The sequence below is a fragment of the Neophocaena asiaeorientalis genome, unplaced genomic scaffold, assembly GCF_003031525.2.
Source record: "Neophocaena asiaeorientalis asiaeorientalis breed wild unplaced genomic scaffold, Neophocaena_asiaeorientalis_V1.1 scaffold134, whole genome shotgun sequence".
In the NCBI taxonomy this organism is placed as follows: Eukaryota; Metazoa; Chordata; class Mammalia; order Artiodactyla; family Phocoenidae; genus Neophocaena; species Neophocaena asiaeorientalis.
This window is the reverse complement of record NW_020185339.1, coordinates 24883511-24905199: the sequence shown is the minus strand read 5'-3', so window position 1 is coordinate 24905199 and position 21689 is coordinate 24883511. Positions and strand designations below refer to the sequence as shown.

Here is a 21689-nt window from a genome sequence, read left to right as displayed (position 1 = left end):
TGAAATGAAATAGCATATGTTAAATATTTGGTATGCGATTCTCAGTCGATGTTAGCTGCTATATTATTGGGTATTTATTGGGCACTAAGCCCTGTGCTGGGTTTTTGGGATGTTAGCTGCTATATTATTTGGTATTTATTGGGCACTAAGCCCTGTGCTGGGTTTTTGGGATGTTAGCTGCTATATTATTTGGTATTTATTGGGCACTAAGCCCTGTGCTGGGTTTTTGGGATGTTAGCTGCTATATTATTTGGTATTTATTGGGCACTAAGCCCTGTGCTGGGTTTTTGGGATGGGGTCCCAGAAGGAAAGGTACACAATTCCTGCCCTTGGGGAATGTCCCAATTTAAGGGAGAAAGGTGTACAAATACATGTTTGAAATAAATTTAAATAATTAATGCAAGGAAGATATGTAAACAAGTACAATTATGGGTATATTCATCGCTCAACTTGAATACCTACTATATACAAAGGACACAGTTAAAGATATTTGCTCAGTGCTGTATCAAGGTTGACTAAAACATTGTGTATTATTTTCACACACACCAAAACTTTTGCAAATGACTATTGACCCCTCCAAAGTTATCATTTTGAATAAATAGTGATGTTGCCTTACTAATGGAGTTGCGTTTTTGGAACTACTTTCAGAATCTACCACAGACAGCTTTGCATAGTTTCAAGGTTGACGCACCTTTGCCCATCACGGTAGACTTGATTTTTTGGAAACAGTAGAAGCTTGGATTTAAAAAAAAACAAGTGTGACTATTAAGTAAGAAAACCAGTTTTCTCATGGCTGGTATCGTGCTCTAAGAGTAATTCCAAATGAAGAGATGTATGGAAGGAAAGAGAGGGAAAGGCAGAACGAGAAAAGAACAGACAATAAGGGAGGGACCTATTTATAACTGTTAGATGGATTACTCGGCAGTTTTAGGAACGAATCTCATTTCTCCATTCACTTGTGTTTGTTTCTAAAGCTTCTACCTAAGCACTGTGCCACTACCATCAGCAAGGCCAAAAACAAGAAAACCATGAAGCAGAGGCAGACTCCGAGAAAAGGAGAGCCTGAGAGGGACAAACCAGGAGCTGAGAGTCACCGGAAGAACCGCAGCATTGTCACCAAGTGAGGACCTAGGCCTTAGAGGACAAGCAGGGCACTACCTCAAAGAAGGGAGAACAGGAAAGAGGGAAGGTGATGCAGCAAAAGAGTACGGAAGTGGTGGTGGGGAATGACAGATACGGAAAAGCGCTTAAATATGAATTTTCTACTTTGCCTTTGAAGTCACCATCAATGTGTACTCTTCTAGGCTGAGTTTTTCCAGAAGATGAAAGGGGTCTAAGGGTCATGGGCCTGACAGATCCTCCCCAAATACTAGCAGGCAGAGCCAGACCTGTAATGGAGGCTCATTTTACTTTCTCAATTTTACTCAGCATGGACAAGCTACACCTAAACTTGACAGAATTGGCACTGACAATGAATCATGTACACAGCTTCTGTGTATTTGAACACACCATCTTCCCTTCTGAGTATCTCAGCAGCCATCTGGAGGCCAGACTCAACAGGTATCACTCTTTTGTTGTCTTCTGTTTGCTTAGTATGGTCGTTCTCAAAGCTGGGTTCCATTAGATCTATCTTGGTGGTCATTCTGATGCAGTCAATCTGGCATAGGTCTCAAGCATCTCTATTAAAAATAAATAAAAGAACCCAGACTTCCCTGGTGGTGCAGTGGTTAAGAATCTGCCTGCCAATGCAGGGGACACGGGTTTGATCCCTGGTCTAGGAAGATCCCACATGCTGCGGAGCAACTAAGCCCGTGAGCCACAACTACTGAGCCTGTGCTCTAGAGCCTGCGAGCCACAACTACTGAGCCCGTGTGCACAACTACTGAAGCCCGTGCGCCTAGTGCCCATGCTCTGCAACAAGAGAAGCCACCACAATGAGAAACCCATGCACTGCAACGAAGAGTAGCCCCTGCTCGGCGCAACTAGAGAAAGCCCGCACGCAGTAACGAAGACCCAACGCAGCCAAAAACAAACAAACAAACAAACAAATAAAAGGACCCCAAACCTTTATAGGTTTCTTTTTTTTTTTTAAGATTTATTTTATTATTTATTTATTTACTTATTTTATTTTTGGCTGCGTCGGGTCTTAGTTGCAGCATGCTGGATCTTCGCTGAGACGTGTGGGATCTTTCGTTGCAGCACGTGAGCTTCTCTCTAGTTGTGGCGTGCGGGCTCCAGGACACTTGGACTCCGTAGATGTGGCATACGGGTTCCAGAGCGCATGGACTCTGTAGTTTGTGGCACACAGGCTCTCTAGTTGAGGCGCTCGAGCTTAGTAGTTGTGGTGCGCGGGCTTAGTTGCCCCACGACATGTGGGATCTTAGTTCCCTGACCAGGGATCGAACCCATGTCCCCTGAATTGTAAGGTGGATTCTTTACCACTGGACCACCAGGGAAGTCCCTCTATAGGTGGTTTTGTTGAACAACGAGAACTGGTCATCACTGGTTTAGTAGGGTGACTGGGGCCTTTGCAGTCAGCAGATCTGTGTTGATGCTGTTAGCTAAGACATCAGAGCAGGTTATCTAACTTGTTTGAGCCTTAATTTCCTACCCTATAGAGTAAGGATAATGATATTTACCTTATAATGAGAATTACCTGTAACTGAGAATTTGTAGAGAATTAAAGATAATAATGAGTGACATATATAGGCCTCAACAAAATAAATTCCCTTCCTTCCACTTTGCCTCTCATTCTGTTGCTCCCTGAAGCTGCAGGAACATTCCTTATATTCAAATTGGGCACTATAGTAGGCAAATTAGGGGAGTGAGGGGAAAAATTTTTTATGAATAATCTCCTAGTCTTCTGTGTTTCATTTTGCAATACGTAGTATATTTACTCATTCACTTAACAAGTATTTATTGAACATCTATTGTGTGTCATCAATGTTCTCAAAGCTGTTAATACAGCAGTATACAAAAGAAATAAAGACTCCTGGCCACATAAAGCTTACCTTCTAGCAGGAGAGACAAGCAAAATAAGAACGTAGGATATATGGTAGATTAGAAAATAAGTGCTAAGCAGAAAGTTTAAAGCAGGAAAAGGGGATGGGAAGTGTGTAGTGGTGGTGGTGGTGAAATTTTACATAGGGTGGCCAGGGAAGGCCTGCTTGAGAAAGTGACATTTGAGTGAACTCCTGAAGGAATTGAGGAAGCCAAGTGGGTGACTATCTGGGGAAAGGACATTCTGGGCGGAGGAAACAGCAAGTGCGAAGGCTCTGAGGTGGGAACATGCCTGGTATGTTCAGGGAACAAGGAGACCAGTATGAGCCAGGGGGAGACTGGTAGGACGTGAGGTCAGAGAGCCTGGAGGAGTGGCAGACTGACGGTTCAGGTGGCTCTATGCCATCGTAAGGACTTTGGCTTTGATTCTGAGTGAGATGGGAAGCCTAGGCATGGTTTGAGCAGAGCAGGAACACGATTTCACTCAACATTTCAGTAGGTTCACTCTGTCTGCACTAGGGGGGCCAAGGACAGGAGTAGGGAGAACAGTTAGGAGTCTGTGCCTTGACTGTAGGAGATGCAGGCTAATTTTTCAATTAGTTTTTTGCTTGGGTGACAGTAAAATTAGTTTGTTTTCATTCCGTACACTTTAGCTATATGGAAGGAAGTGTCTCAGGTGCATATAAAATGTCAAGAAGATGACAATTTGGTAATCATCCATGTGTAAACCTTCAGAAGCTGGCAGTGGTTTCTAGGCCCTGGAGCAGCATGTCACTGGCATCATTGTTCCTAAAGCCTGGAAGTTGGCCTAAAGGTTTGGCCTCAATGAAAACTCTAAAATAGATTAGGCTTGCCTCCCATCTGTCCCTTCCGTAGTATTTTTCCTCAAGTGCTACCTCTTCTCTTTTCCTTTTCATCTGGGGAGTAGGCCCTCCTGTTCCCTTCCCCTCCCCTGCCATAAAGTTTTCCAAAAACACAGAACAAACAAAAAACGCCCAAACATCTGTGGCTTTAGGGAGAACCTGATGGACTCTTTCATACTGATGTGCAGATGACTGACAAAAGCTTGTGTTGGCAAAGTCTAACGTTCCTCTTCCCCTACTGTTTACATTTTAACGAGGAAGAAAGCCTCAGGCAGAGGACTGACTCTAATTGTGAATTCTCAGGTTCCTGGGGAAGGTGTTTTGGAAGGGGCTGGGAGTCCAGTGAGGAGGGGTGTTCCTGGTGTGCCCCTAAAATAATACAGTGTGGACAGTTATTCTACCTTCTCTAAGGTTGGCTATAGATGTGTGCCAACCAAGTGTACCCTCTCTCCACCTGGCATCCCGTGGCCACTTGGGATTGCACTGCCCTTCTAAGGATTTCTGGGTGTGGCTTTCCATTTCTGACAGTCATTGGAACTAATTCTTTCCGAGGAGAAAAGACAAATGCTGGCCCTGAGAATGCAGGAGGTTGTAAGCAAGCACGTACTGTTAGATGGCGTTTGGGAGCCCAGATCTTTTACCACCTGATTTAATTTCTCCAGAGGAGGCAGAAGAGCATGGTGATTGAGAATCCAATGTTATTTGATTCAGGTCCCAGCTTTGCCACTTGCTAGCTGTGTGGTCTTCACAGATGGCAAGTGGCTTACTACCTGTGTCTCAGTTTCTTCATCCGTAAAATGGGGATAATAATTGTACCTACCTTATTGGGTTGCTGTGAGATTTACATGAGATAATGCGTGTAGTTAGATCATAGCACAGCACGCAGAACACAGTATAAATGTGATAACTGTTACTATGTTTGTCATTATGACTGTGATTATGGTTTTTGTCACCTAGAGCCATTGTGTGGCTGGCTGGCTACAATGCCACAACCCAGGAGATCGCCAGGCCTTCTGAGCTCTTGGTAGGAGTCAAAGCGTACATCGGTTTCATAAAGTCACTGGCCCAGTTTTTGGGTGCAGATGTGTCCAGAGTCATCCGCAACGCCCTCCTGCAGCAGACGCAGCCACTGGACTCGTGTGGGGAACAGACTATCACCACTCTCTACACAAATTGGTCAGTGTTGCTTATCCTCTCTCGCTGCCTTGCTTCTTTGTTAGCACTTTTTCCTTTATGCAGTAGGACCTCGGGACCAGGCATTTTAGCTCCTAGGGTCATAGACCCCCAAACAGAAGCTTGTTTCTGCCCGAGGACTGGAGCTGTAAGCTGGGGCAAACTCAGATCCCCTCTGTCCACCATGAGGTCTCTTTCTAAGCTTCCATGTAACATCCATTGATCTACTCCGTAACAATTTGACCCTTTTCCTCTTAATCTGCAGTTCTTAACCTTCCTTTTCTGGATTCTTACTGTTTTCATTTCAAATGATCTCTCTTCCTCTTTCTGAAGTTCTTTTTTATTTCTCTCTTTGTCCAGTTTCTTCCCCTGGAGACCATTCTGTCTCACACCATCTCTCCGGAGCACTGCCTCCTTACCTCCCGACATGACTGTGTCGCGTCTAGTAGATTGTTCTTCATAGCGAAAGGGGCCTCCTCCCCCAGACTGGAGGAGGCAGGGGTCAGCAGTATTTCCTTTGAGGGTTAAGGATGGAGAGGAGCTGGATTCCTACCTCCCTAAGCCACTGGGTGGCGTTCTTAATCCAGTATCAGCTCGGCAGGAGCCCGCCCGGCTGCAAAGAACCCCCTGAGGAGGGAGAAAGACTGAGACAAGGTTTACAATAAAATGCCAACAGGGGCCTGGCAGGTAAGGTAAATGGGTGTTGTGGGCTAGGTGGGGACTTTGAGTAGTTGGAGAGGGCATGCCCCTCTGAAAGGCGATGGCCACCACTTAGCCCCATCTGATCGCTGCCCCACTAAATCCTTATTTTAATGTAAAATCTCTCAGTTTCAAAAACTTGACAACTGATTCAACTTAAAAGGGAAAAACCTCACGTTTGAGTGCTGGTTTTGACCTACCCGTGGTTAGCTTGTGACTTTTGTAAGACCTAGGCCCGGAGCTAGTGCCTGGGTGAGTGGCAGGCATTGCCACGCCCTCTGCTGACACTGGCTGGAGGCCTTCTCAGCTTGCCCAGAGGTCAGGACGGCATATTTGGAGACTGGATGACAAGTGTTCACGGGGCCTCTCTCTGTCCAGGAGGTTTGACTTGAGACCTGCTTCCAGGGTCCTAGGCCCTTAGTCCAACACTCTCATTGGAGAGGTTGAGACTAAGTATATTTCAGAGGAGCCCAATTAGTAGGAATTTTTGTCTTGTCAGCTTAGGCTTGTCTCACCTGACAGAGGAAGGCCAAGGGTGAGGGGCATGCAGTAGCTGGTAACGGTGGTAGGGCGTGCACACCATTGCGTCTGACAGCACCGCCAAATGCCCTGCAGATTAGAGGCAAAGCGGAACCACGCTACTGCCAGGTGTTTTTGAGCCAACAGCTTGGGGTGTTAATTAGAGTGTTGTACTGTCTTCTTTGAGTCTCTTCTCCCCACCCCAGCCTTTGGTGGAGTTTCTCTTCCTGAGCCCAGTGGTGGTGGTAGGGAGAAAGGATTGAACACTGATCTTCTGTGCTTTCTTGCCAACCTTGTAGGTACCTAGAAAGTCTGCTTAGACAGGCGAGCAGTGGGACCATTATCCTCTCACCAGCCATGCAGGCCTTCATCAGCCTCCCCAGAGAAGGGGAGCAGAACTTCAGCGCAGAGGAGTTCTCTGACATCTCTGGTGAGCCCAGAGCCTGGTCTCCTGTCAGGGAGCCGAACCTTTCCCCTCAATACAATATCTTAACCTATGGATCCCATCTAAATTCTCCTACCTTCCCAGAGGCTCATTCTGTACTCTTCTAGATCTCTGCTAGATTCTGCCTTAGGGACAGTAAAAAGAGATTTCAAGTGAGACCCAGAATTGAGGAGTGGCTTGGGGGTTGAAGGTGGAGAGGGAAGATGCGGGGAGTTAGGAGCTAGGCAGGGGCACTCAAGTCACTGAAAGGATTTATTCTTCGAAGGGTAGTAAATGGTTATTTTCCATTTCCACAAAGAGTAAAGAGTAGGACATATAATGAGGGGTAAAGGATAAATGTAAGGAGGACATTCTGATGTTTGGAATTATTAAACAGTGGTCTGACATCATGGCGTCTTCTTCCTGAGGGATAAGTTTTAGAGCCTTAGCTAGTGCTTGGATTGCTGATGTTTAATACTGATGATGAGCTAATGGATGACATTTAGTGTGGGCTTGGCTCTAAATGTTCACATGTATTTAACTCCTTTACTCCTCACAGCAGCCTTGAGGTAGGTACTCTTATTACCCCCATTTTACAGATGAGGACACTGAGACACAGAGAGGTTAAGGAGCTTGATTAAGGGCATACATCATTCATAGATGGTAGAACTGGGATTTCAACTCAAGGCAGTCAAATTCCAGAGCCCGGGTGCTTAGTCACTATGTCACGCTGCTTCCCAGTGTATAGAAGCGCTTTTGTGTCTCAAGGCAGGCAGATGAGGAGTGTGTCGTGAATGAGTTGGGAAGTTATTCTCTTTTTAAAGAGGGCTTGAAGCCATGCAGATCCTTTTTAATAGATTTGTTTTACTGACTGACTGATTCATGAACTATCCCACTGCTTCCTCCTTCCTCTCACCTCCATGTAAATCATGGACCCCGCATGGTATCTGAGACAGGTAGGAGATGTTTCAATGACCCTGCCCTCTCCATTCTTCCCCTTCCTTGGGGGGTGTTATGAAAATCAGAGTATACAGTTCTGTTTTCCAGCTCTGCCTTCTTCTTACCCTCATACTGACTCCATCAGTGAGCTGACCCTACCCTTTACCTGCTGGAGGCTTCAGATGTCCCCTTCTTATCAGCTCCTCCCACAGACTGTAGGCAGCATCTAAAATCAGCTTTAGGTCTCTCTGACAACTGACGAGCAGCAGGAGGTAATGCTGATTCCCCCTTCTACCACCCCCACCCCAATTTCCCTGGGTTACCATGGTGATGGGGCAATGCTGCTGCAAAAATAGATAGATGGATAGAGAAGGATGCCCTAGGGTTACTAGCCTAGAGAGGACCAGAGTAAGGACAGTTGGCAGATCCAAATCAGTAGATCAGTGTGTCTTCTCTACAGAGAAGGCAGTTCAGCCTCTCTGCCTCTCTGTCAGCCATTTTAGAATTGTCTGAGTTGACCAGTTTGGAAATCCTTTTCTAGTTCTCAGCTCAGTTGTTCCTATTGTAAATAGGTGACTAAAAATGTTTAGTATTTATTCCACATGAGGCTCTGTGTCAGCTGCTGTGACCAGTTCCACTTCTTTTGTCAGTGGTAGAGGTGGAGCTCAACTGGTCCTGCCTTTAAACCCTTGAGTGTGGAGCCTTGATTTCCTTTTCCCTCTGAACTCTTGTTAACTATATTAAACTCACCTTTCCTCTACTGGTCTCTTGTTACTTCTGGTCTTTATGGTTTTCTCTGCTGGGACCACCCATAGCCAAAGATCATAGCTGGAGCTCTTCCCTGTCTGAATTTGTGTTTCTAACATGGGATTTCCTCAGCCAGGTTTTATTTAATTCACAAAGGGCCAGAAGCAGGTTGGGTAGGGAAGGATAAGGTAATGGGGCAGACTTGAGGGAAGAAGAATTTAGGGGAAAAGACAACTGGGAGTCTGGGGATGTGTACTGATTATGCTATCATATCAACTCTGTGAGGTGTTCAGAGTGGATATTAGTTTCTTCATTTTACAGAGAAGTGAACTGAGGCTCAGAGAGGGGCTTAACATCTGATAAAGCTAGTGCAGCTAGTCCAGCAAGAGTAAAGCCCAGGGCCATGTAAAGGGACTGGGAAAGTCTAGATTCTTATAGGAATGAAAAGTAAATAGTTATCATTTGTGGTACGTCTTGGTGTGGGTACCAGTGGGGAGAGGGTAAATTGTCCCACAGGCAGGCCAGACCTCTCACCTGAATATAGGATTTCAGGCTACGTTTGCTCTCCAACTTCCCACTTCCTTTCCTTGCTGGAAAACACTTAAGGTGTTCACGTTACCCTATAGCTATTGTGCAAACGCACCAGTGTTCTCTGAGTCCCACCTGGGACCTCTGTGACTCTATTCCAGAGTTGCGGGCTTTGGCTGAACTCCTGGGCCCCTATGGCATGAAGTTCCTGAGTGAAAACCTGATGTGGCATGTGACCTCTCAGATCGTGGAGCTGAAGGTACTGTGGAAGCAAGCCCCCAGGAAGCAGGTCCAGCCCCCGGGGGAAGAAGGGTAGGGGTAGGAGACTGGGGGGAAGATGTACCATGGGTCTCATCTTTTCGTGCTTAATGGCTCTGTGTCCCGGCTGCAGAAGCTGGTGGTGGAAAACATGGATGTGCTTGTTCAGATCAGATCCAACTTTAGCAAGGCAGACTTGATGGCTTCTCTGCTTCCCCAGCTGATGGGTGAGCACGTCTCCTAAAGGGAGAAGGAACTGTGGGAAAAGCATTGTGGATGACGGGTTTTGGGGGCTCTGGGGCCTAGGCTGGGTCTGAAGAAGCAAAACCGTTGCCATTCTCCTGAGTTCTCTTCTTGAACGCACTTCTTTCTCCTCAGGGGCTGATAATGTACTGAAGCGTATGACCATCATTGGAGTTATCCTCAGTTTTAGGGCCATGGCCCAAGAGGGACTTCGGGAGGTGAGCTGGGGGAGAGGGGGCTGCCACAGGATAAAGCCTTGGGTAGGGCTTGTGTGAGAAGTTGTGGAAAGGGTTGGTGAGCATTGAGGAGAATGGAGCTTAATTCGGTAGAGGTCCTGGAAGTTCTTTGAGGCTAGATGAGCTGAAGAAACCTAGACGCATGAGGAGAGAAGTGGCATGGGAAGCTGGCTAAGTTCTTATCTAAGCTGAGGCCTTTTTTTTGTTTCTTTGTTTCCACCTGTTTGAAGGCATCGGCCACTGTCCCTTGGACTCATTTGTACTCTCTTTCCTCCAGGTTTTCTCCTCCCACTGCCCGTTTCTTATGGGTCCCATTGAGTGCCTGAAGGAGTTTGTCACCCCAGACACAGATATCAAGGTATGGGAGAGTGCAAAGTGGAATCTAATTAGGATATTTTTGTTGTTGAAAATGGATGGAGCTAGGGTCTTGTAAGGGAGAGGGGGCTCTGAAGAATACTGCAGGGAGAAGAGCCAGAATTTGAATAGAAACACGTTGGGGGAGATTTTTGTGGAGGGAGGGGTGTTGGTCAGACAAGAGGATGCACAGCTGGGGAGCCCTGGGGAGATCCTGCGGGGGCTAGGGAAACGTTACTGGAGGGAGAGGAGTAAGGTCTAGGATAGTTTCTACAGCTTTTCTCCTAAGATGTGCAAATTAGATACCCGACTATATGCAGACAAGTCCCCTCTTTAGTCAGGAGCCTGGGTACTTTTTGTAAATTTTTTTTCTTCCATTCCTGCCCACCCTGCCTGCCCTCAGATTTTCCGTTCTTTTTCTGGCCTTTTCTCCCTCCTAGTTCTGAAACTTTCTGGTTCCTCTGTGTGTGTGTCACCTGCCTTGGGCCTCATTTCCTCTAGAGATGGGGAAAGGCTGAGGGGACTCTGTAAGCACCCAAGTTAAACATCCATTCCCCCTCCCCCACCTCACGTCAGCTTGCCTTTTGAATCGCCTAGAACAAACAAGTATGTTTTGCAGGAAATACAGCTGAAGGCTGGGAACAAGGGCCTTCAAATGCACAGGGCAGGGCACTTCTCTTATAATTGATTCTGTTAACGGAGGGAGGTTTGTGAGAAGAGGAAACTGGTTAACAGGAAGTAGTCAGAAAAAAAAAAGAAAACTTAGAGAAAAAAACTTCCTTTACCTTGAGGTCAAAAGAGTTGTGAACATTTCCTCTCTCTCTGCCTGAAATCAGATGATGAGGGTCAAGGGGTCACGGGCCCTGAGGGGGTGACGTTTCACTGGGCTGGCTGCTCCTTCAGACCAGGTCTTTGGTGTCACGGTGAACCTGGGGTTCGGGCAGCTGTTGGTGGTGGGGCTGAACGCTCTGGCCTGTCAGGAGTGTGTCTAGCTGGCATCTCCCAGGCAGCTCCGAGCTCTAGGCTCTGCCTGCCTGGGAGAATGAGCAGGTCGGGTGGCGTGGGGGATGACCTGTTACAGAGATTCTGTTACTGCCTCAGAGGGGCGAGAAGATTAGGAGAAGAGAACAGAAGCTCCTCCAATGATCACTTGCTTCCTCCAGAAAACCACAGGTCATGGACCAGGTCCCTGATCTCCTAGGTCATGGGTGCCATGAGCAGGGTTATTTAGTTAGTAGGGAATTTAAGTAAAGGGCAGAGCAGAACGTGGCTGAGGTTAACTTTCTGTGTCCAGCACCACAGGCAGTGTGTTTATTGTTATGTCTGTGGGGTTCTTTGCATAAGATACTCTACTTTGTTATCTACTGTTGAAACAGTTATCCTTGTTCTCTCAGAACATTTTCAAGTCTTTTCTTTTTTTTTTTAACCTCAAAAGGGGTCTGGGTACTTTGGGGCTACATCTTGGGAACCTGATTCTAAGTACAGTGAGGGATTCAGGAATCAATCAATCAATATTAACTGAATGCCTTCTATGTGCTTAGCATTGTGTTAAAGCCTAGAGAGGATAAAAGAAATGCAGAGTTCCTGGCTTTGAGAGAAAGGAAGTAGAGCGAAAGGGACAACGGTTATTAGTGTCTTAGTGACTCTGTGAGTCACTAGGGTAGATACCTTACACATGTGGTCTAATTTAATCTTCACAGCAACTTTGTGAGGTAGGTGTCATTATCCCACTTTTACAGATGAGAAAATGGAGGCTCGAAGAAGTTAAGTAACTCTTAGCCAAGGTCACACATTTAGTAAGTGGTGGTGCTAGGATTTGAACCCAGATCTTCTCACTCCAAAGCCTTTTTCTCCCCTCTCTATGCCATGAGGTTAAAAAAAAATTGTAATCTAGTTGATGAGATAAGCCATACATCTCCCAATCTGAAAAGAAAACTGATGATACCAGGTGCAGTGTGTGATCACTGCGGGAGTAAGTAGTGCCAGGTTAGGGAGGGAGAGATGAGCTTGGGCTGAAGTCAACAGGGAGGGCTCCATAAAGAATATGAGATTTGAGTTAGGCCTCAAGGGTGGGTGTCAGATGTAAGTAGAGGAGAGGTAAAGAGGGAAAACTCTAGACTTTTTTCCTTCCTATGTAGGGAAAAACCCAGTTCTTTCCTGCGTGTTTCTCTCCTGGGAGTCTTCTTTCCTCTGACACAGAACACTTCACTTCTGACGCTTCTGGTCACCAAACGTGTGGAGGTTTTTCCCCCACCAATTCTCTGTGACACCAGTTGGATGTCCTGAGACTTAATTCTGACACTGTCTACCTGGAGATAGTGTCAGATCACACAGGTTAAGGGTTCACTCCCACAAGTCTGCACCTACTCCCCGCTTCAGAAGCCAGTTGCAAACCTGAGTTGTCCCCTGTGCTTCTGACCCACCGGCTGTAGGTCGGAGGTTCCAATATCCCCCTCCTTACTTTCCATTAATTTGCTAGAGTGGCTCACAGAACTCAGGGAAACACATCTACCAGTTTATTAAAGGATGTGATAAAGGATATAAGATAAACAGCCAGATGGAGAGATCCATGGGGCAAGGTCTGGGAGGATCCTGAGGGCCGGAGCTTCTGTCCCCGTGGAGTTGGGCTGCACACCACCCTCCTGGTCCGTGGATGTGTTCTCAACCTGGAGGCTCTCTGAACCCCGTACTGTTGGGATTTTATGGAGGCTTCTTCACGTAGGCATGATCAATTATTAACTCTATTTCCAGGCCCGCTCCCCTCTCTGGAGCAGTGGGGGTGTGGTGCGGCTGAAAATTCCCAACTTCTAACCAAGCGTGGTCTTTCTGGTGAGCAGCCGCCATCCGGGAGCTGTTCAGGAGCACACCCAGAGTTGCCGCATAAGACCAAAAAAATGTTCCTAGTGTTTTTATCATTTAGGGAATTACAAGGGTTTTAGGAGCCCTGTGTCAGGAACCAGGGGCAGGGACCAATATATATATTTTCTATCATCTCTCAAGAAGAAAGGACACTCTAGAAGAGGGAAGCACATGAACCAAAGCATGCAAGTAAGAAACTAAGTTGTAGCTTGGAGACAGTGGATAAATCACCCTGGCTGCATTGACTGTAGGAAGCATTTGAGGAAATAAGGTTGAAAAAATAAATTTGTATTGTGGAGAATCTGAATGCCAAGCTAAAGAACTGGATTTTTTTTTTTCCTCTTTCCCCTGTAGGTTAGGGAGATCTATGAAAGGAATACCCAGCAAAGATGATAGTACACCAAAAGTTTAGAATCTGTGATCCAGGAGTCTTGACTGCCTGTAGCTTCTGTCAAGCACTTCTCTCCAGGGGATACCCTCCAGAATGTTGTTTTCTTCTCTACCAGGTGACCCTGAGTGTCTTTGAGCTAGCATCTGCTGCAGGGGTGGGCTGTGACATTGACCCAGCTCTGGTGGCTGCCATTGCCAATCTGAAAACTGGTAAGATTGGGGAAAGGGGGCAACGGAGGGCTTGGGCCCTGTTTTGGGGTGGAAAAATGTGAGTCTCAAAGAAGCCTTTATTTAGGATTGTGAATTCAGAGGTTATAAACTGGGAGCTAAGAAAAGACTTAAAGCATAGTCTCTAATCCCCAGAAAATACTTCCACAGGCAATTTAGATTTCTAGTCAGGTTCTAACCAGTTGATCTGTCAATCAGCTAAAAAGTATTAAGTGAGAGTCTGGTACTCAGCAAGTGCTCAAAGGAACTTACAATCTGGTTGGGGAAATAAGAGCAATGCAGATGAAACGCTGAGCGAACAGTACACGGTAGACGCGAATTCGTACTAAGTTGTGTGGTATAGCATCCGAGTTCCCCAGAATGATCGTGTGCTCTCCCCTCCCCTATAATCAGCTTGACACCATGCACTTCCTCCCCTGGACTCACACTTGTCTCTTATATTTCCATTACACATGTCCTCGGATTAGCACATTCATACTTGTACACACTCAGAACAGGATGGAATCAGGGGGCTGGTAGTAAACCCTTTTAAAATTGCCAGACTGGCTCTCCCTCTTCTCTCTCGGTTTTGGTGAGACTCTTTCCTCTCCTTCCTGCCTCTGTACCCCACCAGGTAGCTGACAGAGTGCCCTCAAACTGCGTGTCAGCAGAGCCCTTTGCCAAGAGCTATGCTCAGTCACCAGGGGAAGCCTCCAGGACTCAGGCCTCTCACTATCAGTGGAGGCTAGTACTGTCCCCTGCAGCAGTAATGACTTGCCTATAGTGCTCTACAAATTATTTTCACAGATATTTTCTCATGTGATTCTCCTAGTAATTCTGCGAAGTAGGACCCCCCGGAAGAAAACTCCCGTTTGCTGACCTTACTCTCTTTTCCTTTTTCCTTCTTTCCAGATACGTCATCCCCTGAGGAAGAATATAAGGTGGCCTGCCTGCTCTTGATCTTTCTTGCCGTTTCCCTCCCCCTCCTTGCCATGGACCCAGCTTCCTTCTATAGCATTGAGAAGGATGGTAAGTAAGGAGTAGGTTTGAGGGACCAGTGCAGTTTAGGTTAGTGTCCTGGGGTCGAGAGATGAGACGGAGACATTTATCTGGAAAACACAGACTTCTGACTCAGATGTAAAGTTCTGCTTCAAAAAGCACTCGAGAATGAACTATTCCTAAAATTCAATTCCAGTGAAATTTCATAGGAATATCCTTCTCCTAATCCTCAAATGCCTTCCAGTCCTTTTGGTGTCAAATAGGGATGGCCCAGCCTGAAAAACTGAGAAGTTAGTAGCTGGGGTCGCCTGAGGTGGCTCACTTTCCTTTCTTTTCTCTCCCTCTCTGTCAATAATAACCTAGGTTACAGCAACAATATTCACTGCTTGACCAAAGCCATCATCCAGGTGTCTGCTGCCCTCTTCACCCTCTACAACAAGAACATTGAAACTCACCTCAAGGAATTTCTGGTGGTGAGTGGGTATAGGTTATAAGGAATGGACGATTGCAAAGTCTGGTGGGAACTGTTTGACTTAAATCCATAGACAGTTATTGTTGAGCAGGCCTTGGAGACTAACCTCCCATCCTATTCATTAAGTAGTGAGAGGCCACTTTGTGAAAGGCAGGGGTTTCTTCTAGATTCTCTAACAGCTGGTATTTCAGCCTCTGCCCAAATACTTGGAAGGAGCATTGGCCTAAGAGTTAGCAAATCTGAGCTCTAGTTTTGGATCTGCCACTAAGCAGTTGTGTGATCTCTGAAGACCCAAACTTTTGGGTCCTCAGTTTTCCCATTTATTAACTAGAAAGATTAAACTGAATCTATGATTCACTACCTTGGTGTGCATTACATTATCCTGGGGAATTTGTTAAAATACAGATTTCTGATCCTTACACCAGACCTACTGAATTAGAATATTCTAGGGTGAGTCCAGGCCTCTGTTTTTAACAAGGTCTCCAGGAGACCAGATGTACAGTGAAGTTGGAGAGACACTGAGTTTTATAATCTATAAGGCCCTTTTCAACTCTAATATTGATAAAAAGTCAAGCTTTTTTCAACTTCTTAAACTTCATTGTAAGTCAGAATCTCCTGGAGAATTTCTGATTCAGTGGATTAGAGGTGGGGCTGGAAACTTTGCATTTTCAACAAGTCCGGGAAATGTTGGTGCTGCCCGTCCTGTGGTCTCACTTTGAGAATCACTGTCTAGATTTCTAGGGGCTGGAACTTACCGTCAAGCAGCTGATTTTACTATAGGTTATGTCCAGTTTGTTTGAAAAAAATTGTTAAAATTTTTTTTAGCCGAAGTTTGACTCCCTGTAGCTATCATTATTGATCTAAGTTTTGCCTCTGGAAAATCACAGAATAAGTAATCTCTTTCCTTTGTTCAAAGAGGCCCCAGAGCTCCCCATTCTAAATACTCCATGGAGGAATCCCATCCATACACCTCTGAAACATGGTCCAGTACCCACTGCCTGCTGGAGCATTCTCAGCAATAGGGAGTTTATTCTTTTGCAAAGCATGGTCCTGATTTAAAAACTAGGTCCTTATCTGTCTCTTTTTAGGAGGAAGCAGTAGATCATATGCTCTAGGGAATCACATTCTTGTCCTGAGAAGTACATGTCGGGGACTTGGAAGCTTAGTGAGAGGGCCTCTATTTAAACTGGGACAACAGGCCACACAAAATGGGCTCTGAGCATCTTGGATAGAAAGAGGATTCACACCAGATCTCTGAGATGGGGTGAGAAGGGAATCACCCCCCGCCCTTCCGCTTTTACCCTCTTTGTTTGCTGAGTACAGGTAACCTGGGCCTGGGATGCAATTAGTGACATATCTTTCTCCCTCTTTGATCTGTTGGGGGCCTGAAGGTGAACGAAGAGGACAGCCATTCGGGAGCTGACAGGAGGAGAATACCAAGAGCGCTGTGTCTGAATCAGAGGCCCAGCCCTGTCTCTGGTCGGGTGGGGAGTCAGCTGTGAACAGTCTGATGACAGTGGTGTCTGGAGGCCGCCTAGGAAAAGGGATTAAGCTCCTGGAATACAGTATTACCTGCCTCTGCTGCAGGTCCTTTCTTCGCCCCTTGCAGCCTCTCCTCCAGCAACCTCCTGTTGTCTGCACTGGCTAGTTTAGAGGCGGTGTGCATCTCCGAAACCTGGGGGTTTGCCGCTTGCCCACCCTGAGCCTCCAGGAGCATCCCGGCACTTCTTAACTCACCTCCTTGATCTTTTGTTGACTTCTGTAGTCTGAGGCTGTCGTACTCTGACCATAAAAATCTGCTTCCTGGGCTTCCCTGGTGGCGCAGTGGTTGAGAGTCCGCCTGCCGATGCAGGGGACACGGGTTTGTGCCCCGGTCCGGGAAGACCCCACATGCCACAGAGTGGCTGGGCCCGTGAGCCATGACTGCTGAGCCTGCGCGCCCGGAGGCTGTGCTCCGCAACGGGAGAGGGCACAACAGTGAAAGGCCCGCGTACCGCAAAAAAAAAAAAAAAATCTGCTTCCTTACAAATTCTTCCCTTACAGGTAGCTTCCGTCAGCCTCCTGCAGCTGGGCCAGGAGACTGACAAGCTTAAAACCAGAAATCGGGAATCCATTTCTCTGCTTATGCGCTTGGTATGTATCTGGTGTAAGTTGGTCTTAGAGGAAGGGCCAGAAGGAGGCTCCTCTTTAGGGTCCTTGGCTCCCAGCCATTGTTATCACCCAAAAGCATTAACTAAGAACTTAATTCTGCCTGAGGAGGTCTAGGCCTTACGTTCCGGCTAACATTCTAGACTTGTCTTGTAATCCCAAGGTAGTAGAGACTTCGAGGACTTCTCTGCAGGACAGGGTCTTCCCAGCCCCTAGCTAACTGGGCCCCTTTCCCTGCAGTGTTCTTGAGTCTGATGTGGTGGGGCAGCTGTGTCCCTCATCCTTAACTATCTGTCCAGTACATGTTTGGTTTTACTTGACGACTTCCTACTGCTGTATTTCTTGTCCTTAAGAGTACCACGAAGAAGGTGCTGAGTAGCACACAGCTGAACTGGGGGAGGGGGATGGGGGCTCAGAGGAGGGATGGGATTTTAGCTGAAAAGCTGTAAGGCAGGGAGCCAGGTGGGCCATGAATCAGACAGCTCCTGCTGTCTCTTCTGTCTTCCCAAGCTGTGGCCTTTCCCCGACTTTGGCAGAAAGTTCTGGGAACTCTGACCCAGTTAACTTAAAAAAAATCTTTTCCTCTTTGACCCTGTTTCCCTCTTCAACATGTTTACTCTTTTGCTCTAAAGTCTGATTCCCTTGGTTAATGCTGCACTTAGATGTGGACAGGAGGGGCTCCTGTCCGGGGCCCTGGGTTTAAGTGGCCCCCTCTGGCCTACAGGAAGAGGACATGCCCACCTGGAGCCTGTGCCCCACCTTGAAGCCCCCACTAAAGATTTCTAGGGCCTCAGAATTCTCTGCTAAGCAGCTCCAGCCCACTTGTAGGGCTTGTGCTGAGCTTCTCCAAGTCCATCCTACTGAGGCAGACTGTGCTCTAGAGGCCACGGAATGTATGGCTGGAGTTTAGATGTGCAGACAGGAAGTTTATGTGTGTATACAGATCCCCCAGACTGGGGGTGGGAGGAGAAGGGGGCCAGGCTGGAGGCTGATTTCCTCTCTTCCCCCTGTTCTGCTGCAGAACTCTGAGGGGTCTAAGAATTCTTGATTCAAACCTGTCTTCCATGAAATTGTAAAGGTACACTCAGCCCTCCATATCCACAGGTTCTCAGCCATGGATTCAACCAACCGTGGATTGAAAATATTAAAAAAAAAATTCCAGGATGTTCCCTAAAGCAAAACTTCAGTTTGCCCACACCAGCAACTATTTAAGCATTTACATTGTATTTACAATGGTTTATGCAGCATTTACATTGTATTAGGTATTATAAGTAATCTAGAGGTGATTTAAGTATATGGGAAGATATTGTAGGTTATATGCAAATACTATGCCATCTTATATGAGTAACTTGGGCATCTGCAGATTCTGGTATCTGAATCCCCTGAATTAGTTCCAGCGCTGGTCCTAGAACAAATCCCCTGCCAGTACCCCATGAATACTGAGAGACGACTACATATTGCAAAGGTCACAAGGAAGAATAGTTTGTCTGATTTATTTAGTCATCTGGTATATGGGCTTCCATTTGTACTCTTGGCCAGGCCGACAAATATTAGGGGCAGGCAAGCCTGGGACTCCCTCTGGGTCTCCTTCTTTAAATACACAGGCATTGAGTGGTGTCTGTGTCTCCGTTTCTCCAGCTTGAAAAAGGCCTAGGCTGGGCTGATTAAGGATTATGATGGAGAAGAGAAGAGAATGGACCTGAGGGGGCGGGGGTGAGGTGAGGGGTGAGAAGGCACAGGAGGCAAAGGAGGGCAGAGGGAAGGCAAGTGTAGTATGCTAGGTAGAGCACAGTCTTCAGAGCAGCGGGACCTTGGGCAAGTTAATTAACCTTTCTGAGACTGATTCTTCAGCCATGAAAGTGGACAATTATCCTTATGATAGAGGGGCAAGGATTCATGAGACAGTATATATAAAAGTGCCTACTACATAAGAGAGGCTAAATAAATGTTAGTCCCCTCTCTCCACTGCTTAGTTTAGTTTCTGGATGATTTAGGCACGCCTGTTCATTCCCTTGGGCAGTTTTCACCTCTGTGAGGTTGGAGGTGATGCTGTATTGCCGCTCCGTGCCATCTCCTCCCTCTGCTTTGCGTCCCACCCTCCCCCCGTCCCAAAGTGTGGGAAGCTGTCTGCCCCTTAAGGCATCACAGGCCTGCAGAGTGGCTGGAACAGAGCTAGGACCAGGCACTTTTTGTAGGAGGGAAGAGACAGAGGGCCTAGCTGCTGCAAAGCGATTTAAATGCAAACGGTTCCACAGAGAAATTGGAAATGACTGAAGGGAAGGAGCTGTATTTTGAGTTTAGAGGCTACTCAGGTAGCCCCAAATCCTGGGAAGGCACTTCTGTCTGTGGGGTCTTTCTGTCTTGGCTGTCAAGCCTGGGCAGTGCCCACCCCCACTACTGTCAGATTGTTCCTGGCTTGGGTGTCACGGGGGAAGGAATGACTCTCTAATAGGGTCATGGAATCCTAGATGTCAGAACCAGATCAGATGCGGGCAGTTAGCCCAGTCCTCACAATTCATAGGTGAGAGGGAGGGAAAGATGACAGCCAAGGTCTCCCCCAGAATACATGGGCAGATTTGGGACTAGAACCCATTTCTTGGCCTTCACTCTAGGGCTGTTTCCACTACCATGAATTTCCTCCAGTTAGGAGCCCTGTGGTTTTCTGTGCTTAATAGAGCGGAATATAGAAGTCTTGGGCAAGTGGGTCTTCTTGAAGCCACCACTCATTTCCCTGTACCCAAGGGTCATGTCCTGGAAAAGAGATCCTATCTGTCTCCTGGCTTAAGTTTTGAAAGTCTCGTGTGTAGCAAGAAATTCTTTCTGTCATCCAACCCAAGATCAGAGCTACAGTTTTACGGGCAGATTTCCTTTCCTTCAGCCTGTGGTGTCTGCTCTTCTGAGGCTGTTGTGTGTATTGTGTGTGCATGGTTTGAGAATTGCAGTATCTTACAAATTTTAAAACTTGAAAGGGCTTCAGGGAGAGACACATGTTAGAGTAGAGACGGTAGATTCTCTTCCCTGAGTGAATTTTCGGGACTTGAAACACCAGACATATCGGGAAGGCCCATCTGTGTGAACTGCCAGAGGATATGGGACACTTCTCTCCAGAGTGTGTTTTTAGTCCCATAACCTCTTGGGTGAGGAGAGTACCGAAGGAAAGACACCCTGTTCCTTCCTTAGGGAAGGGGGCCCTCTGGCCCAACGCTAGGCTGTGCTGCTCTTCGCTAATATCTCCCTGCCCCGCTTCCCTCTGTCTTACCCAGGTATCTCCATCTATCATTCTGCTTGGCTCTGGGGCTGCAGGGATTACCGCAGCACACAGGCTTCTAATTAAACTAATTAATCATGCCTGCTCCTTCATGCAGCGTCCTTACTGTTCCCCAAGCGCTGTACTAAGGGAGGGAGGAGACTGAGGCCCAGCCCAAGAGGACCGGGTGGATTCCAGACCCCTCTTTCTTGGCCTGTGGTGGTAATTGTTTCTTTCTTTGCAGAGCTTTGTCTTTAGCTCTTTTATCCATCCTTACCTGCATCTGTGCTGCCCACCCACATATGATTTAGCATCCAGAATGGGAGAGAATGGGAGTTTTTCCGTTGCTAGAGAAGTGATTCTTTCCTGCTTTCTTCGTCTGAGCCCTTTATATAACCCTGAGGAGGGGCACAGAGGCCATTATAATGGAGCTGAAGAGGCCACATTGCTTTCCTAGAGTGGAATGAAGTGTGGGAGGAACGGGGTGGGGGTGGGGGCGGGGAGAGTGCCTTGGGAGCCCCATTCACTTGTAACTCTAAGCACCCCAGAGGGCCCAGGGAACTGAATGAAGAGGACAGGGTGTCACTGAGGTACGCCCTACCTGGGGTCCTCATCTGTCTTGGCCCTTTCTCTTCCAGGTGGTGGAGGAATCCTCCTTCCTGACTCTGGACATGCTGGAGTCCTGTTTCCCATATGTCCTGCTTCGAAATGCCTATCGGGAGGTATCCCGGGCCTTCCACCTGAACCGAGTGTCGGCCAGTACCCACTGAAGGGCCCCTTGGACCTGCCTCAGCCCATGCTGCAGTGGAAACTGTGGCTATTTTCTCAAAGGGTGGGAATGGGGTGGGGTCGCTAGAGAGAGGATCAGCCAGAGTTGGTGAAGAATATGGGGGAACAGCCCAGGGCTGAGATATCATAGACAAGTGGGGCCCACTGGGGCGGGGAGTGGAGGATTTTTTTATGGAAAAAAGTTAGGGGATTGGGGCCACGGGTATGAATTTTTACAATGAAAAAAACTTGACACACAAGTATGTTTTCTATCTTCTGGGGCCTAGAGCTTGCGCTCTGACTGGCATGGGTCTCTCCGACCTTCATGACTATTCTAGGATAATGCTGGCGGGCAGAGATGATCAATCATATTAAACCATAATGAGCCTCTAATCCTCCCACTGGAGCTGCTCTCGTCTTCTGCACATTCATTAGGACGATTATCTCCTCTCTTCCTTTTCCAGATGTCTTCAGCAAGCGTTCGGCCTGCCCCTACTGCAAAGTAGTAGCAAAGGAGCCCCTTTCTCCCTTGTGGGAGCTCTTGTAGGAGCCGTGAGTCTCTTCCTCTGCTTCCAGCTCTGCAGCCTGCAGGGGCAGTGAGGAAGAGCTCTTGAGA

At 47.2% G+C, this 21689-nt stretch overlaps 1 protein-coding gene across 4 annotated transcripts in view; it reads left to right on the top strand.

The window, feature by feature from the left end:
• The window catches only part of NCKAP1L (NCK associated protein 1 like), a 43278-nt gene extending 21945 nt beyond the window's left edge, over positions 1 to 21333 (top strand). For 2 of the 4 annotated variants that reach the window (XM_024736396.1, XM_024736395.1), the window contains 13 exons: positions 975 to 1120; positions 1429 to 1560; positions 4821 to 5039; positions 6554 to 6684; positions 9054 to 9151; positions 9284 to 9377; positions 9529 to 9611; positions 9907 to 9987; positions 13349 to 13442; positions 14352 to 14468; positions 14802 to 14911; positions 16954 to 17043; positions 20944 to 21333. In XM_024736396.1, coding sequence (XP_024592164.1) covers positions 975 to 1120; positions 1429 to 1560; positions 4821 to 5039; positions 6554 to 6684; positions 9054 to 9151; positions 9284 to 9377; positions 9529 to 9611; positions 9907 to 9987; positions 13349 to 13442; positions 14352 to 14468; positions 14802 to 14911; positions 16954 to 17043; positions 20944 to 21075 — 1527 coding nt within the window. In that variant the 3' untranslated portion in view covers positions 21076 to 21333. Of the gene's footprint in view, positions 1 to 974; positions 1121 to 1428; positions 1561 to 4820; positions 5040 to 6553; positions 6685 to 9053; positions 9152 to 9283; positions 9378 to 9528; positions 9612 to 9906; positions 9988 to 13348; positions 13443 to 14351; positions 14469 to 14801; positions 14912 to 15998; positions 16175 to 16301; positions 16814 to 16953; positions 17044 to 20943 lie in introns of those variants that run through there. The other 2 variants (XR_003002072.1, XM_024736397.1) reach the window with 2 other exon arrangements.
• Positions 21334 to 21689: the final 356 nt, after the last annotated feature.